General features: G+C 37.7%; 1 protein-coding gene across 2 annotated transcripts; it reads right to left on the bottom strand.

Moving 5' to 3' along the window:
* Positions 1-1,864: 1,864 nt before the first annotated feature.
* On the bottom strand, positions 1,865-14,470 carry LOC105777635 (ABC transporter C family member 8-like). 2 transcript variants are annotated; one of them, XM_052622860.1, is made up of 12 exons: positions 14,358-14,470; positions 5,584-7,523; positions 5,166-5,486; positions 4,984-5,070; positions 4,275-4,886; positions 3,957-4,121; positions 3,573-3,867; positions 3,275-3,489; positions 2,849-3,154; positions 2,702-2,765; positions 2,355-2,594; positions 1,865-2,197 (listed from the first exon to the last, which is right to left on the bottom strand). In XM_052622860.1, the coding sequence occupies exons 1-12, from the start codon at positions 14,380-14,382 to the stop codon at positions 2,070-2,072; spliced, it is 4,398 nt and encodes a 1,465-aa protein (XP_052478820.1). In that variant the 5' UTR covers positions 14,383-14,470; the 3' UTR covers positions 1,865-2,069. The 2 variants fall into 2 exon arrangements, with proteins under 2 accessions (XP_052478820.1, XP_052478821.1); XM_052622861.1 differs by lacking the exon at positions 14,358-14,470 and adding an exon at positions 13,302-13,425.
* Between the last annotated feature and the right edge of the window lie 4,400 nt (positions 14,471-18,870).

Raw genomic sequence — 18,870 nt, 5'->3', positions numbered from 1 at the left:
TAGTATTTTTGACCATTGTTTTATATTTATATATATATATATAAATATTTTTTAAAAATATGCGAATACATGTTTTTTTAGATACTTTTTTTCTTATGTTTGCAAATATGTTATATTTTGTTTATAAGAATTTTAACCCAAAATTTCATATGTAAGTTAAGTGAATGTCTTTAAATTTCAATTAATATATTAGGTGCTGTTTTTATTATTAGTATTTGTTTATTAATTTGTGCTTTCATTTATATTATCATTCATATTATGTTGCTCGTTTATGTGATGCTTTACATGACATTGTTTGTTTTTATTTGTATGCATTATTTCTATTTATTATTGTATTGTATATTTAATGTAGCATTACATCATTTTTTACTTGATTTTTAAACTTTTCAAAATTGAGAGAATGCTTGTATTTAGGGTTTTCAAGGAAATTGAGCCCTAACGTATTGGGTTCGATTTTCTTCGTTAAATCTAACAATCAAGCATTCCTCTTTAATCAAAAATAAATAAGAACTCATTATTGGGAATTCAACACGTTGTGTCCTAACGTATTGGATGTGACGCATTGGTTTCTCGAAATGAAGATTTTTTCTAAATAATAAAGGAAATATTCCGAGTTTGGGATTTTAAAGGAATCGTGCCCTAACGTATTGGGTGTGATTTCTTAAATCTTAGATAAGTGGATGTTCTTTTGAAGTTTTAACGCACTTGTATTTTGGCCATATTCATTTTGGAGGAAATTAGAATGTTGTGCCCTAACGTATTGAGTGTGGCATTTTTGCTTCTCTAAATAGAGAAAGGTCTTAATACACAACGTTTAAGTTTCTTAAAGATTACGTTTTTTTTTTAATTTTCGACATTAAGACATTAATCAATTAATTAGGTACCAATTTTTGGGCGTAATGAGGGTGCTAATCCTTCCTCATACGTAACCGACTCCCGGACCCGTTTTTCTAAAATTTGTAGACCAAAGTCATTTTTAGGTGACCCAATCACACCTTAATAAAAAATTGGTGGCGACTCCCAATTTTTTTTTTAAAGTCGACAACCTGAAAACCAAAATTTTTGTTTTTCAAAAAAAAAAGGTTTCGACAAGGAGAATTGACTGTATTTAATCTGGTATCTTAGCGAGTTGAAAGTAGTTTATTTGCTTGAGACTTTTATAAGTTATAAATAGAGTGTTTTAGCACTTATTTGTTATTATAAATTTATGTTTAAGATTGCATTTTTATAAATAAATAGGTGAGTCACTTGGTATACCGTGTTTTCAGGCAAAAACTTAGGGAAGAGTGATATAGATTTCTAAGTTAAACTATTTTAAGGGTGGGGGGAACTCTTTAGGTAAGGGCAAAGGTAAGGTTGTTAAACCGGTAACTTTTAGGGGAGGAAAACTTGAAGGAGAGTGATAAAACTTAGAGAAGAATGATTTAGAACTTTAGAAGTAAAAGTGAGATTGTTAAATATGTAAAACTTAGAGAAGAGCAATCTAAATTTTTAGATGAAAAAATGAGATTACTAAACCGGTGAGTATAGTTAACAAAACCGAACTGTATAAACATGCTTGTGTTAATATTTGTTATATCACAGTTCTACACCCAGTAACATTGCTCGTGGCACTACTCCAAGCACCGTTTGCAATTATATATTCTCTTCACAACTAAATTCATTGATTTGGGAAATAATGTTTGTTAAAAAGGATATGGAAATTAAGCTAGTAGTTTGTTGGAAGTGCATTAAGATAATTACTCAGAAATGAGTTTTTTAGATTTTATAAATGGGATCGGTAAAATCATAGAACTTTGACCTATTTACGAGTTTAAAAACATTTCTCTATCCCTGTATAAAATGATTAGTATATTCGAGTATATATGAGAAACTTATTATAGTTTTCCTTTATTCATATGGAAATAATGGGTACAAAGAGCTTGAATCCCTACAAGTTATCGTTCATTGTCTACCTTCCCATAGATCAATAAGAACAACTCTTGGAATTTGGAAGTCTTCGAAAACTTTCTATTCAAGATAATAACACTAAATGTTTGATCTCATTTTCATGCCAATGTTCGTTCTAGTCATTGATAACTGCTAAAATTTTGATATGGATTTCTCCTGCAACTTGACCAATATTCAGCTACTAGCTTAGAAAAGGAAGAGTTTGTTGCCATAAGGTTTGAAGGCTCATCATATTCCAGCAATTTACCTGCTCATATAATAATCAATCAACATTGGATATATTTAATTGGCTGCAGTCTCGTAATATGAGAAAGAGTTGCAGGGATCTGAAATACATGTTGCAGTAATGTGATTATAACTTGGATAAATTGATTGATATTAGTATTAGGAAAGAAGAGCTTTACCATAGGAGAGGACCATGACCATGTCACTGTCTATAACAGTTGGAACTCTATGAGCCACTGTTATGACGGTGCAATTTGAGAACTCTTCTCTTATAATTCTTTGCAAAATGGCATCGGTTGCAGAGTCTATGGAAGCAGTGGCTTCATCCAGCACTAGGATTCGGTTCCGTTTCAAGAGAACTCTTCCAAGGCAAAAGAGTTGTCGCTGCCCCACACTCCAATTCTCACCTTCATCACTCACTGTCAATCCAACAACAGTGGCAGAACAACCATGTTTGATCCAGTTAACCGAGAAAAGATAGTCTATCACAAGGAATTTAGTACATAGTCACTAAAATTCAACTCACCAGATGAATCTAGCTTGTTTGGCAGCGCACTGATTGTTGTTTTAAGTTGACACTTCTCCAAAGCCTGCCACGGGAATACAAAGGTAAGTTCCAAAAGCTCATTTTTGGAAATTTTTTTATGTTAATATTCATGATTAGTTGGTTCACCTTCCATATTTCATCATCTGAATAGAGGCCTAGGGGGTCTAAGTTAGTTCGAATGCTGCCTCTAAATAGAGTTGGCTCTTGAGGAATGATGCTAAGCTTCATTCTCAAATCTTTCAGTCCCATAGAGCATATATCAAGTCCATCTATAAGAATTTTCCCACTTGCAGGTTCTACTAGGCGAAACAAGGTGCTTATGAGCGTAGTTTTTCCACTTCCAGTCCTTCCAACAACTCCTACTCTGGTCCCTTCTTGGAAAGTGCAAGTGATTCCTTTGAGAACTAAAGGAGCATTCGAGCTATATCTTATCTAAACAAAGCATTGAATCAAATAACATGAATTAAGACATAGATTTGGTTCAAAGAAAACAAGTTCATCACACTTTCATCACCCTTCAAACCATTTTCCAGTTTAGATTCCTTAATTTACCTTCAGTTCTTGCAATTCAATCCTACCCTTAGAGGGCCATGAAGATGGGGGCCTGTTGTCTTCTATAATCGCTGGAGGTTCTTCAGGTATGTGCATGAATTGTTTTATCCTTTCAACCGAAATCATGTAGTTCCATAAGCTGCAGTACCAACGGGATGCAGGAATTTGCGTACCGGTCAGTGATAAAGCGTAAGAAAGAGAGAGCCCAACAAGCCCTGCAGTTAGAAATTTTCGAGATTAATGGACTTGAACATTCTCTACATGTCAAGAAGATTATTCAGTACAAATTATAATATACCGGGGGTGACTTGGTTTTTGGGAAGCAGAAGCAGGAAAAATGCAGCAGTGAATAGAGTAAGGTTTTGAAGTGTTTCAATCCGTAGAACTAGCCATTCCATGGCTGCATTAGAAAGAAAGAAAAGTGTGGCATCTGTGTCAACAAGCTTCAGGTTATTTCTAAAGAACATATCCACCATGTTAAAAGCTCTTATGGTGACCACTCCAAGCGATGTCTCGGCTGCATAATTAATAACGGGAGCTTTAGTCGTTCCATTAATTCTTATGAGCTCCCTTGCAGAGGACATATAATACCCCTGCAGTATGATGACACAGAGATTTTAGCCCTTTCAACTTGGTTGCAAATGAGATTTGAGCAAAGCAAGTGAAAAGAAAATGCATCCACCTGAATGTACTTTACTCCTACCATAGCAAGAATCGCGACAATGAGAACTTGCCATGTAATAAAGGCCATGATTCCGATTGTTGCTAAGACTTCAGTTACACCGGCTGCCACAAAGACAAAGGCAAATGGAATGTCGAAATCAAGAATACTCATATCTGATGAAGCCTGCAAGAGTTTAAATAAAACATGTTTTAGTACCTTGGGAAAAGACTCAAACGGTACGTGAAACATTACATTAACTCCTAGCTCATTGCCAAGCAAAAAAAAAAAAAAAGAAGAAAAAAAAAACTCCTTGCTTATTGGTAAATTTGATCTTACTCGGGTTAGAATCCTGCCAACAGGAGTAGAATCGAAAAAAAGCATTGGAGCTTTGAAAATGGCATTGGTGAGACCAGAGTGGAAGGCTTTAGAAGCTTTTAATCCTAGATAAGCAGCATAAAGGGATCTAAAAAACACAAAAACTGCACTAAGGGTGGCAACTCCGGTGTAAACTCCTATCAACATGCTGTTGGTCATGTTAGGAATTTGAATGGCAAATGCCAGCCAATAGGTCGAAGTGGCCTGAAGAACAACAAAGGTAAGCTGAGTTAAAATGCTTAAAGATAGATAAACGGATCCTTTTGAGATAGAAACATAATCCATGAATGGCTTCCATCCAACATCGCCGATCTCCACTTCTTCATCTTGTGTTAATTGTATTCCAGGCGGACCCTTCACCGAGATCTCCCCTTCACTGTTATGTTTAGTTGGAGAACATCCGTTAAACATCACGGGAGCTATCCCTCTTGATTCTCCTTCACCTTGACCATTCAAAGAACCTAATGCTGTTATGGAATCTCTATGAGCATTCACAAGCTGCTCAAATGCTGTCCCAGCCATCAATAGCTCTTCATAGCTTCCTGATTGAGTAATTTGTCCACCATCCATAACCTAAGGAAAAAACGGGAGAAATTATCCTTCTGACGAACCAGAAAAACACATGGATGGATAAATAAATTATGAACATAAATTCGAACTTCGTGTTTACCAAAATTCTATCAACTTCTGAGAGAAACTCTACTTGATGAGTTGCCAGGACAACAGTTTTCTTCGCTAGAGCAGTCATAACACAATCCTGCAATCATAAAAAGCTAACTTTTATCATACTGCAAAGAAAATAAATAATAGTATTATACACCAGAGTTCTATACTGAAATGAAGCTTTCTCACATTGAACAAAACAGAAGCTGTATGTGCATCAACGGCACTGAAAGGGTCATCAAGAAGATAGATGTCGGCATCATTATAGATCGCTCGAGCGAGTTGAATCCTTTGCTTCTGCCCTCCACTCATGTTAATCCCTCTTTGACCTATTTCCGTGAGGTCACCATGATCAAAAGTATTGATATCTTTATCCAGAGCACAAGCGTTAATGGCCTTGTCATATTTGTCTGCATCCATCGGCTTTCCATAGAGTATGTTGTCACGAATTGTCCCACTCTGGATCCATGAAACTTGAGAAACATAGGCAATGGATCCAAACACGCTAACCTAAAACAAGCATTAAGGGAAAAAGAACTATAACCAGTGACAAGAAGACATAATGCTTAATGCATGTGCATGTAGGAATACTTGTTTTGCAACTCACCGTTCCTGAAAGTTTCGGTATCTCTCCCAGCATTGCATACAAGATTGAGGATTTTCCAGCCCCGACCGGTCCACAAACAGCTATCTTCTGCCCTCTTTTTATTTCCAACTCCACATTTCTAAGTGTTGGAATTGCAATTTCAGGAACCCAACTGAAATTTCCTGCTTCTACCGTCACAATTTTATCAGAATTCTGCAGGGGAAATCCCCTTACTTCATCATTCCTAAGTTCATCATCAAGAAGAAAAGTGTTGATTCTGTCAAAAGAAACTTTGACTTGTATAGGAATCGAAAGTGCCTCGGGTAACATTCTAACAGGTTCTGCCATGCTTCTTAGAGTTGCAAGAACTGTAAAAATGGTTCCAGCATTCAATGGGGCACTCCCAAATAGAGCACATCCCAAGAAGACAACTGAAGAAACAATAGTTGGAGAGATCCAATACAAGACAGTACCGTAAGGCCTCAAAAACTGCTGTTTAGAAAGCCATTTGAACTCCTTGCCACGTAAGGACTTGATCAAGCTCTTGAATTTATCCTCCCAGGACTGCAACTTGATGATCTTCATGCTGTTTAAGATCTCAGAAATGGCTCTCAATCTCTCATCTTGTGAGATCATGACTTCAGATTGGCATTTTTGTATGATCTTCGCAACTGGCATATTAAGGAATCCACATATGACAAGAGGGACTATACCGGGTATAGCACCGAGACCAACAACTGAGAAAAGCACTCCCATAGACATGAAAAGCTGCAACACAAGACTCCAAGTCGAATGAAACCACCATGGAAACTCCCCCATTCTATAGGCATCTACTGCTATGTAATTCACAATTTCCCCAGTCGAATGTCTCCGCCTTCCTAAACTCGAAAGCTTCAGCTGCTTCTGATAGACTGCCACCATTAATGCCGATCGCATCCTCATTCCACACCTCCTCGAAGCATAATACCAATACCTCTGCGACAATGACTCGACAACCTTCAAAACAATAAGGAATCCTAGTAAAACAAGACCCTTTTGCAGGTTTTCCTCTTCCTGGTTCGAATAATTTACAAAGGCATAGAGCAATAATGGAAGTGCTACGACAGAAATCGTCCTAAGAATTGCACAAACTGCTATAACTATATTTTCCTTAAAGTACACTTTTGTTAAGGCCCGAAGAACCAAGTTTCGCCTATCAATTGAGCTTTTCTCTCTTATTAGTGTCTCCCATGCATTAGCAAACTTTTGGTATGCCAAACTGGATTCATCTTCTGCACTAATAGAAGGGATGTCTTCAAGAGCTAAGGGTCTCAAATAACCCCTGGAAAGCAAAGGATTAATCCAAGAAAATGACAATTTGCTAAAGAAATTGGCCTCACAAACTTCTATCTGGTATGTTTCTTCCTTTTCCTCTAATAGAGGTTCTGAAAGACTCTCATGTTCCTTAGTCAAATCAATGAAGTTTCTAAAAGCACAAAACAGCATCAAGATGTTCACAGGCCATGGAAGAACGTCGAATATTTCAATCCGGTGTGTTCTAAATAAAATTTCAATATGAAGAACCGAAACCAATAATGCGAACGACACCCACCACGCGGAGATGAAAATTTTCACTGGTTGTGATGCATGAACAAGCAATGAAACTGATAACGAAATCCAAATTAATCCTCTTACAAGCTCAATCAACCAGCTCAAGCCATTAAATTCACCATTTCTTGCTATTAGATTCCATAAACCAACACTAAGATACGATATACTAATAAGAGCACAACAGATGGAAACAACAATGGAGATCCTATCCCTTTTGTTAACAACACTACGTTGCAGTTTTCTTACCGAACATACAAACAAAAGTAGATAGAAAACAAAGAGGAACACCAGGTTTATGACATCTATGATGGTTCGTTGAATGCAAAAAGAACCAAAATCAAGTTTTCCTTCACAAATTAAAGTGAACCCCCCTGCATATCCATCACAAGATTTAGAATTAGCATAATAACAAAAGTCAGTCCAACAGGAAGACACTGATATAGATTACAAACATATTGTCTGCATTACAAAAGTCAGTCCATTACGTTGCCTTACACTAGTCTTTTCAATAATCACTGATGGTTTTAAGAACATCTTAATCAAAATCACATAAAACGCGATATATATTCATGCAAGATGAAAAAGTATTAATCAAACAGGTGAATGAAAACGAGCAAATAAGGGTGTACCAAGTAAGGTCTGAAGGAAGCCATAGTTGAATAGTCATCGGCAAATCACACTGCACAATAGTTCGAGTTGAATGAGTTTTGCCAAAAACACTTGAGTGGATGAAGTGAAACAAACGCTACTCTCATTCACTTCAGCTATTCCATACAAGATGCCATCAAAGAAACTCCCACGCTCCACCGATTTATTGCCTCTTATTTTGGTGTTCGCTGATTGGTTTTTTGGTCGCTTTCGTTTAGTAGACTGCTTCCACATGTACACTACACAATTTGTGCAGATACGCTGTAAGGAGATAATAAAAGAATATTTAATACATAATTATTCCCTTTCTGTTAAGTTTAGTTCCCATGCAAAGGTGGCCATGCAGGAGATGCAAAGGTGGTCATGCTCGAAGAAATAGCGACAGCGGTGATGCCATGGTGTGCAAAGAAGCGAAGTTTGAAGTCGCCAATCCACTTGCTGCTTTTTAGTTCCATTTTGATTGTTTTGTAATCTAGTTCATGTTGAACTAAATAGGTAAATGTTTTGATATTGATTGGTGAAAAGTCGAGAATGCAAGTTGTACAAGCTAATCTTGTAAGTTTCAATGCAAATTAGTGGAGTTAGGTAGTTGATTAGGTGATCACTTGTTTGTTTTACTTGTTGGTGAAATATGTAATGGCTTAATGCCTTGTTAGAGTGTTAATGAAAATATCACTCATTTTCATTCAATCTTCTTCTCTCTTTTCTCATTATTCACTAGCTAGTTTCATTTTCATTTTTTGCTTACGAGTTTGTTTCTTCACCAAGGCTCGAGGCTTGCTATTCAAGCAAGATACAAAACGACTGTTATTGTCTCTTTGTTCCAACAATTGGTATCTAGAGCTTCATTCTTAGTGGACTGTTGTATTAAACTAAGAAAGTGAATGTCTTCCTCAAGTTTTTCACCAGACCCCACCGGTCTTCAATGGAGATGGCTTCCACATATGGTGGTCAAGATGAAGACTTACCTGCGGGCCTTTGATCGTGGGAAGTTGTTAACACAGATCTTGAGCCAGCACCACCGAGGCTAATCCCACAGTAGCTCGAGATAAAGGCGACATCTTGATGAGAGGACCAAAAGGCATAAAGCCATGTCTCGCATCCGTAATCGTGTATCGATGTCATCTTCACTAGAATTATGGCTGTGAGACTCCAAAAGCAGCTGGGATAAGCTTAAGGAGGAGTTTCAAGGCTTTGAGAGAACAAGGCAACAACAACTATTAAATTTGAGAAGGATTTGAGAATCTAAAGATGAAGGAAGAAGAAAGCAGTGAAGCGATGATGAGCAGAATCATAGCGATGGTTAACAATATAAGGCTCCTTGGTGAGCACTTTGATGAGGCAAGAATTGTGGAAAAGGTCCTCTCCACTTTGCACGAGAGATATGAGGCCAAGATATCCTCCTTAGAGGACTCAAGAGACCTTGCTACCATCTCTTTGGTGAGCTAATCAACACTTTCTATGCTCGGGAACAAAGGAGAGCTAGCAGAGTGAAGATCACCGGAAGGTGCATTCAATGCCAAGGCGGAGAAGCCTCGAGCTTCAATGCTCTAAGAGGCAAAGGCCTTGGAAAAACAGCCTAAGGCGTCTGCAGAGGAGTAATGACCAGCCCTGCAGACATTGCAAGAGGCCAGTCATCCAGAAGATAGATCTTGGTTTAGGCGGATCAGATGCCAACACTTGCAAGAAGAAGGGCCATGTTGAAAGGGTGCGTAAAAGGAGTAAGCCAAGGCGAGAATCAATTTCAGCAGATCAAAGGTTGAAGCTCGAGTAGGCGAGGGCAGAGTGACCAAGAAGAATGTGTCTTTCTTTGTTTCTGCTTGTTGAGAAGAAATGCTCAAAAGGTGGTTGTTGGACGATGGTTGCACTAACCACATGTCACCAGATGCCTCCTTGTTTAAAACCTTGGATGAAGTTATAAAACCAAGGTCAAGGTTGGAAATGGTCGGTTTATAAGGATGAAGGAAGAGGAGAAGTCTTGATATGTACTCCACAGCAACAAGATCATTCCAAATGTCTTTGTTGGTGCGAGATTGATGAAACCTTCTCAAAGATAGCTCAACCGCCGAGAAAGGTTATTCATTGTGTTCAAGGACAAACAATGCCACATTCTTGATCCAAGTGGATCAAGCCTTATGATGATCACAATGAGTGATAAATGCTTTGAGGTTCACTGGGCAAATGACTCAAACTCAAAGATACACGACCTCTGTTGATGACTCCAAGCTTTGGCATCAAAGGCTTGGACATGCCAACTTCGGATCAATGGCTCGAATGGCCAAAGAGGGTTTGGCAGAGAACTTCACCATTTCGATGGAGCATGATGATGTATGTGAAGTTTGCGGATGGGGAAACAGCAAGAGCGCCATTTCTTACAAATTGACTTGGAGAGCTCTTGAAAAGCGCGGTGGTGCACTCGATGTATGTGGCGATGAGGATCGAATCACTCAAAGCAAAAGCAGTATTTCATCCTCTTCATTGATGATCTTACAAGGTTTTTTGGATTTTCTTCTTAAAACACAAGTCCGAGGTAGCTCAAGTGTTTGTGAAGTTTAAAAGCTGCTGAAGAGATGTAAACAAAGTTGCAAGTGAAATCGATAAGACGGCACAATGGCATCGAGTACACTTCATTTCGGTTTCAAGCCATTTGCAATGATCTTTGGTATCAAACATCGACTTACAAATGTCTACACACCTCGCAGAATGGGGTAGCTGAAAGAAAGAACGAAGCTCGATGGATATGGCGGATGTCTCTGTTTGAAAAAAAGCGCCCAAAACCATGTGGGTGAGGCGATAAACACTTCTTGTTTACCTTGAGCAGGCTTCCTACCAAAGCTTTTGCATCAAGAGACACCTTCGAGGCTTGGTTCGATTCAAGCCTTCCTTGGCACATCGAAGGTGTTTGGTTGCTGTGTTATGCACAAATACCAGTGAGAAAAGAGACAAGCTCTCTAAAAGGGCTCAACCAGTGTTCTAGTAGGCTACATTTCGGTCAAGAAGGGCTGAGGTTCGGATCCCTTGACAAACAAAGTCCAGTGAGCGAGATGTCATCTTTGATGAAAAAGCCTCTTTGGAATTGGAAGAAAAATGAGCGAAGCGGTTTGAAGACCTAGTGCCTAATCAAGTTGAACTTGAGCGACTAGGACTGAAATGGATGTTGATGATGTGCTGTGAGAGGCACAAGGCCCTAGATGATATTTATGAAAGGGCACAGGTTGCAATAGCGAACCTAGCGATTTTGAAGAGGTCGAGGCGGATGAAGGTGGAAACTAGCTATGGTCAATGAAATCAACATGATTGTGAAGAACCGGACATGGGAGCTAGTTGATAAACTCTTTGGAAAGAAGACCATTGGAGTAAAATGGGTCTATCGAGTAAAAGCAGAATGCGGATGGCGGTCTGAACAAGCTAAAAGCCGGGCTTGTTGTCAAAGGATTTAGCCAAAGGTATGGTCTGGACTACTGCAGACATTTGCACCGAGAGCGGGCTTGACACAGTTAGAATGATAGTTGCCTTGGCTGCTCAACATCAGTGGATCATTCATCAGCTTGATGTTAAGTCTGCATTTCTCAATGGTTTCCTGGAAGAAGAGATCTACATCGAAGCGACCTCAAGGATTTGTGATCACCGGCAAAGAACACATGGTGTCTGGTGAAAAAGGCTTTATATGGCACGAACAGCTCCTCGAGCTGGTATGCTCGAATTGACTCTTACTTGCTCGGTTTGGAATTTGAGAGAAGTCCCGGTGAACCAACATCGTATGTGAAGAAGAACCAAGTGAAACTCACTTATCCTGTCACTCTATGTTGATGATTTATTGGTAAGCGGAGGAGATAGAAGAATCTTTGGAAGATTTCAAAAGAAAATGATGGAAATGTTTGAAATGTCCGATTTAGGCGAGAATGAACTACTTCCTTGGAATGGAAGTGAAGCAAGCGAAAAGGAATCTTTCTTAGTCGAGTTCTTTTACTATGAAGATCTGGATAAGTTCTCTATGAAGAAGCGCAAGCCAACAAGCACACCAATGGTGTTGGAGTGAAGCTTTCGAGGCAAGGGAGTGGTGAACCAATTTGCGAGACTATGTACAAGAGTCTCATTGGTAGTCTGTTGTATTTGATCGCAACAAGACCCGATATCATGTTTCTTTGTTAGTGTGCTATCGAGATACATGAATTGCTACAATGATCGGCACTTTCAAGCGACTAAAGAGTGCTAAGATACATCAAAGGCACCATTGATCATGGTGTATTGTTCAAAAAAGTTTGAAAACATGAAGGCGATAGGCTATGTTGATAGTGGTGAAATTTGGATCGAGTGATGACATGAGGAGCACATCCGGATATGCATTTAGTCTTGGCTCGGGCATGTTTTCTTTGGAGTTCTAAGAAACAAAGTCGGTGGCACAATCAATGCAGGTTTGAATATGTTCTTCTTGCATCTCATTGTGAATCAAGCCATATGGCTTAGAAAAATCTTGGTGATTTAAACCAAAACCAAAAGAGGCAACAGAGATTTATTGTGACAACAAATCTGCATTGCAATTGCAAAAATCCCATTTTCATGGTAGAACCAAGCACTTCAATATTAAGTTGCATGTTATAAGGAGATGGAACAAGCTCATGAAATCGGTGATTCATTGCAATTCGAAGTGCAAATTGCGATATCTTCACAAAGGCACTCAATGTGTCTAAATTTGTTAAGTTCAAAAGGGAATTAGGTGTTACTAGCATGGAAACTAAGGAGGAGTGTTAAGTTTAGTTCCCATGCAAAGGTGGCCATGCGGGGAGATGCAAAGGTGGTCATGCTCGAAGAAATAGCGAGAAGCGGTGATGCCATGGTGTGCAAAGAATCAAGTTTGAAGTCGCCAATCCACTTCGCATTTTAGTTCCATTTTGATTGTTTTGTAATCTAGTTCATGTTGAACTAAGTAGGTAAATGTTTTGATATTGATTGACTGAAAAGTCAGCAATGCAAGTTGTACAAGCTAATCTTGTAAGTTTCAATGCAAATTAGTGGAGTTAGGTAGTTGATTAGGTGATCACTTGTTTGTTTTACTTGTTGATTGAAATATGTAATGGCTTAATGCCTTGTTAGAGTGTTAATGAAAAATATCAGCTCATTTTTCATTCAATCTTCTTCTCTCTTTTCTGTTATTCACTAGCTAGTTTCATTTTCTGTTTTTGCTTCTGAGTTTGTTTCTTCACCAAGGCTCGAGGCTTGCTATTCAAGCAAGATACAAAACAGCCTGTTATTGTCTCTTTGTTCCAACACTTTCAATATCAGATTCTCGTCCACAAATTTGTTTTTTCTTCATAATTACAAACATATTGTCTGCATTACAAAAGTCAGTCCATTACGTTGCCTTACACTAGTCTTTTCAATAATCACTGATTGTTTTAAGAACAGCTTAATCAAAATCACATAAAACGCGATATATATTCATGCAAGATGAAAAAGTATTAATCAAACAGGTGAATGAAAACGAGCAAATAAGGGTGTACCAAGTAAGGTCCTGAAGGAAGCCATAGTTGAATAGATGTCGGCAAATCACACTGTACAATAGTTCAGAGTTGAATGAGTTTTGCCAAAAACACTTGAGTGGATGAAGTGAAACAAACCCTACTCTCATTCACTTCTGCTATTCCATACAAGATGCCATCAAAGAAACTCCCACGCTCCACCGATTTATTGCCTCTTTGTTGGTGTTAAAGGCAGTAGCAAGCTGGTTTAGCCTTGCTTGAGCAGCAAGCCTCGTGGCTTGGAGAAGAAACAAAAGCAAAAAATGATTTGCAAGTGGAAAAACAGAAAAGAAAGAGAGAGTTTTTAATGAGATTCAAGCTGAATTTTTCATTAACAACAAAGATAAGGCATTAAGCCATTACATATATCAGTCAACTTGAACAATAAACAAGTTATCACCTAATCAACTACCTAACACCACTAATTTGCATTGAAACTTGGAAGATTAACTTGTACATGTTGCTTTGCTGATTTTTAAGTCAATCAACATCAAAACATTTACCTACTAAGTTCAAAATGAACTACATTACAAAAGGATTAAAAACAACTAAATGTAACAAACAAAACAGCAACTTTAAGCTTCAGTTGCTGCACAGTTAGGCTCGACTGCTTGCTGACCCTTCTCGTGCATGGCCACCTTTGAAGTCCAGCTTGTTGCATGGGAACTAACTTCAACACTCTTATTTTGGTGTTCGTTGACTGCTTCCACATGTACACTACACAATTTGTGCAGACACGGTTGTAAGGAGATAATAAAAGAATATTTAATACATAATTATTCCCTTTCAATATCAGATTCTTGTCCACAAATTTGTTTTTTCTTCATAATTTCATAAATATCCATCAGTCAATTGTACATCACATGTCATGCATAAACCAATTGGCAATTAAGACGGTCAGTGAATAAAAATACTGCTATATAAATCTTTGTCTGCTCAATATTTTATACACAGCTGCAATATTCATAATCACATAAAATGCAAGATGAAAAAGTATTAATCAAACAGGTGAATGAAAACGAGCAAATAAGGGTGTACCAAGTAAGGTCCTGAAGGAAGCCATAGTTGAATAGCTGTCGGCAAATCACACTGTACAATAGTTCAGAGTTGAATGAGTTTTGCCAAAAACACTTGAGTGGATGAAGTGAAACTGTTAGGATTGTCCTGATTAAGCAACGAACAAGTAAAAATAGCAGAAGAAATTAAGAAGATGAAGACACAAATTTAACGGGAAAAACCCCTCCAAAGAGGATAAAAAAACCACGGGCAAAGATAATTTTACTATAATGGCAAAAAAATGAAGAGTATAAAAGATGGAGATAAAGCTAAACCCCGAAAACCCGAAAAACAAAGAACCTTCAAAACGTAAACACAAAATTCTCTGAATGTGTTATGAGTTCTAATCTAATGGGTATCATATTTCTAAGATTGTAAAAGAGCCTATTTATAGGCTAAATTAGTAAGTCAAATAAACTATACTAATAAATGCATATTATACTAATAAATACTAAATCTTCTAGAAAGAAAATATATTTTTGTTTAACTTGACTTGAAAGCAATCTCTTAGAATTTAGGTCACACAACTCTAACAATCTCCACCTTGACACGAATTCTTTCAACGCCATCTTTGCCAAAACCAGCCACGGGCCTATCTTGAACTATGCAGGGAATTAACTGAGTCGAATCTATACTTAGAAGCTGGAAGACTTCTAGCCTTCGACTTGTGCACTGCCAAATCAAAACTAACCCGGGTCTGATTTTCACGAACACAGTGCCCTAACTTTTTAAAACCTGCATCCAAAAGAGAACCTCTCTTCAACGAAACGGTCATACCTTTTTCCCTCCTATGACCATGTTGCCTCTGCTCCAAACGAGTTGACTTTGACTCCGTAACGGACGAGGGACGTCCGATTTCACCGGTCACTGTAAAACCTTCCAGAATATAAAGACTGCCAGTTCTTTTACCTTTCAACAAAACGAGAGCTCCACGAGATACTTTAATGTCGCTCGACTCGATGTTCATTTTGCATCCTTTCAAGTCTAAAATACTCAAGGAGATGAAATTCTTTCGTAAATCAGGTACATACCTTACATCTGAGAGTGTTATAATCGTCCCATCGTGTATCCTAATTTTAACAGTACCAATACCAATTATCTTACTAGATGAATCGTTTCTCATGTGCACAACTCCACTTTCAACTGAACTGTATGTGGAGAACCATTCTCTATTGGGACACATGTGAAAAGAACATCCTGAATCTAGGATCCACTCAGACTTAAGCTTGGAGTTGTCGCTCGTTGACACTAACAAGAAATCATCACCACCTTCATCGACCAAATTAGCACCAACTACATCTTCCTCGTTACTCTCAGCAGCTCTTTTATTTCGCAGTTTAAAACAATATGCTTTGACGTGACCTAACTTTTTACAATAGCGACACCTTTTGTCTCGTTTCTTTGATGCTACCAAAACGGAAGTTTGTCTATCTACTTTGCTATTCAAACCAAACTCATTGTCGAGTTTGTCTCTACTCAACAAATAACCCTTCACATCTTCGAACGAGAGTTTGTCTCTACTATAAATCAGGGTCTCCCTGAAAGACTTGTATGAAGAGGGTAAAGAGCACAATAATAGCATAGCTTGATCTTCATCGTCAATCTGAACCTCAATGTTCTTTAAATCATTTAAAAGAGTAATGAAATGACTGATGTGATCTTTAAGAAGCTCACCTTCGTTCATGCTAAACGTAAATAGACGTTGTTTCAACACTAAACGGTTAGCTAGAGACTTAGTCGCATAAAGAGTTTCTAACCTTTTCCACAAGGCGAATGAGGTCTTCTCCATCAACACCTCCTGCAATACTGTATTCGCAAGGCACAACTAGATTGCAAACAATGTCTTTTCATTAAGCTCTTCCATCCTGTTTGATTTAGATTCTCAGGTTTTTTTCCTGTAACAACCTTTTTCAAGCCGTTTTGAACTAGAATTGTCATTATCTGAACTTGCCATAAATTGAAATTTGTCTTACCATCGAACTTCTCAATTTCAAACCTTGTTGCTGCCATCTCTGAATGAGCTGATCTATGAAAATTGAACTAACTCTGATACCACTTGTTAGGATTGTCCCGATTAAGCAACGAACAAGTAAAAATAGCAGAAAAATTAAGAAGATGAAACACAAATTTAACGGGAAAAACCCCTCCAAAGAGGATTAAAAAACCACAGGCAAAGATAATTTTACTATAATGGCAAAAGAATGAAGAGTACAAAAGATGGAGATAAAGCTAAACCCCGAAAACCCGAAAAACAAAGAACCCTCAAAATGTAAACACAAAATTCTCTGAATGTGTTATGAGTTCTAAACTAATGGGTATCATATTTCTAAGATTGTAAAAGAGCCTATTTATAGGCTAAATTAGTAAGTCAAATAAACTATACTAATAAATGTTAAATATATTATACTAATAAATACTAAATCTTCTAGAAAGAAAATATATTTTTGTTTAACTTGACTTGCAAGCAATCTCTTAGAATTTGGGTCACACAATTCTAACAGAAACAAACGCTACTCTCATTCACTTCAGCTATTCCATACAAGATGCCATCAAAGAAACTCCCACGCTCCACCGATTTATTGCATCTTATTTGTTGGATTTTTCAGCAAAAAAAATAAGAGACCGAATGAAGCAAAGAAAAGGAAACTTGAAACTGAAAAAACTCAGCAAAATGTAACTGAAAGTCATGTAAATTTTCATTAAAATTTTGAATATATGTAAGTTACAAAAGGTTTGTACAGTTACCTACTTGTTAACTACTCCCATTAAAATCATACTAAAAATATTACAACTTGCATACAAAAGAAAGTTGGCATACCAGCTATTATATCAACATAAATCAATCAATCTATCCTACTAACTTTGCTATCAAAATACAAAAGATTTGGACAAAGTTACATAGGAACAAATCATCCAAAATAAGTTGCTTCAATCGAACCAGCTCCATTTCTTCACTTCAAAACAATATAACAGCTTGACATTGCTCAATTTGCTGCTGCTGGTCTTTTGTTGCAATGTAGGCCAAAGTTCAAAACTCCTCCTTAGACTGTATGCAACAAACACCAATCTTTTCTTTCAAGACATCAAACCTGTTAGCTCCTAATGGCTTAGTCAGAATGTCAGCCAATTGAGTTTCTGAACTGCAATGGACTAGACTGACCTCCTTCGATTGCTCAACTTCTCTAATAAAATGAAATTTAAATTTGAAATGTTTAGTCTTTCCATGGAAGACTAGATTTTTGGCTATTGTCACAGCTGATTGATTATCAACTTTGATTTCAGTAGGCTGAGCTTGCTCTTCATTCAAATCACATAAAATTTTTCTAAGCCAAATGGCTTGATTAACTGCTGCTGCAGCTGAAGTGTACTCTGCCTCTACTATGGATTGAGCAACAGCTTTTTGCTTCTTTGAACTCCAGCTAAAAACACTCGAGCCTAGAGTAAAGAAGTAACCTGATGTGCTCTTCATGTCATCAACTGACCCTGCCTAATCACTATCAGAGTAGCCAGCAAGTTTTAGCTCCTTTGCCTTCCAAAACTTCACACCAGAATTGATGGTTCCTTTGACATATCTTAACACCCTTTTTGCTGCCTTTAAATGTGCCACATTACAACAATGCATAAACCTCGAAAGAAAACTGACAGCATAGACAATGTCTAGTCTTGTTGCTGTCAAATAAAGTAAGCAACCAATTAGGCTTCTAAAGGCTTTTTCATCCACTCGATCATGCTCACTGATGCTTGACAACTTCTCTCCCAATGCAACAGGTGTGGTAACAGATTTGCAATTCGACATACAAAATTTCTCCAGCACCTTGGATGCAAATGTTTGCTAACTTATGAAGATACCATCACTTGTTTTATTTCCATACCAAGAAAGTAGGTCATTAGACCAAGATCAGTCATTTCAAAGACTTCTTGCGTCTATTTCTTGAAGTCCACAATAAGCTCATTTTTGCAGCCAATAACCAACAGGTCATCAACATATAAATAAATAATTAACAAAGTTTCCTTCAAATCTTTCTTAACATAAAGTGTAGGCTCACTAACACTTTTTGTGAACCTGAGCCTTGCTAAGTAGCCATCAATCCTTTCATACCAAGCCCTTGGAGCCTGTTTTAGGCCATACAAGGCATTCTTCAACTTGTAGACTTTGTGTTCTTCACCAGGGATCTTAAAACCTTCAGGCTGTTCTATAAAAATTTTCTCATTAAGAAAACCATTTAGAAAGGCTGACTTAACATCTAAATGGTGCACCCTCCAGTGCTTTTGAGCTGCCAAAGCAAGCAACAGTCTGATGGTGTCTAGCCTTGCAACAGGTGTAAAAGTTTCAGAAAAATCAACCCCTTGCTGCTGACTATACCCTTTTACAACCAATCTGGCTTTGTGTCTATTTAGGGAACCATCAGCATTATTTTTAGTTCTAAAGACCCATTTGACACCAATAATCCTTCTGTTTTCAGGCCTATTTACAAGCTCCCAAGTATCATTCTTC

Source organism: Gossypium raimondii, chromosome 10 (assembly GCF_025698545.1).
Source record: "Gossypium raimondii isolate GPD5lz chromosome 10, ASM2569854v1, whole genome shotgun sequence".
NCBI lineage: Eukaryota > Viridiplantae > Streptophyta > Magnoliopsida > Malvales > Malvaceae > Gossypium > Gossypium raimondii.
This window is presented reverse-complemented; position numbering and strand designations above follow the sequence as displayed.

Coding starts and splice junctions, on each gene's coding strand:
- LOC105777635 (XM_052622860.1), bottom strand. CDS start 14,382: ATGGCTTCCTTCAGGACCTTACTTG. Junction 5,071..5,165: donor CAGCTTCTGTTTTGTTCAAT/GTGAGAAAGCTT, acceptor TTATGATTGCAG/GATTGTGTTATGACTGCTCT. Junction 2,766..2,848: donor CAGATGATGAAATATGGAAG/GTGAACCAACTA, acceptor TTCCCGTGGCAG/GCTTTGGAGAAGTGTCAACT.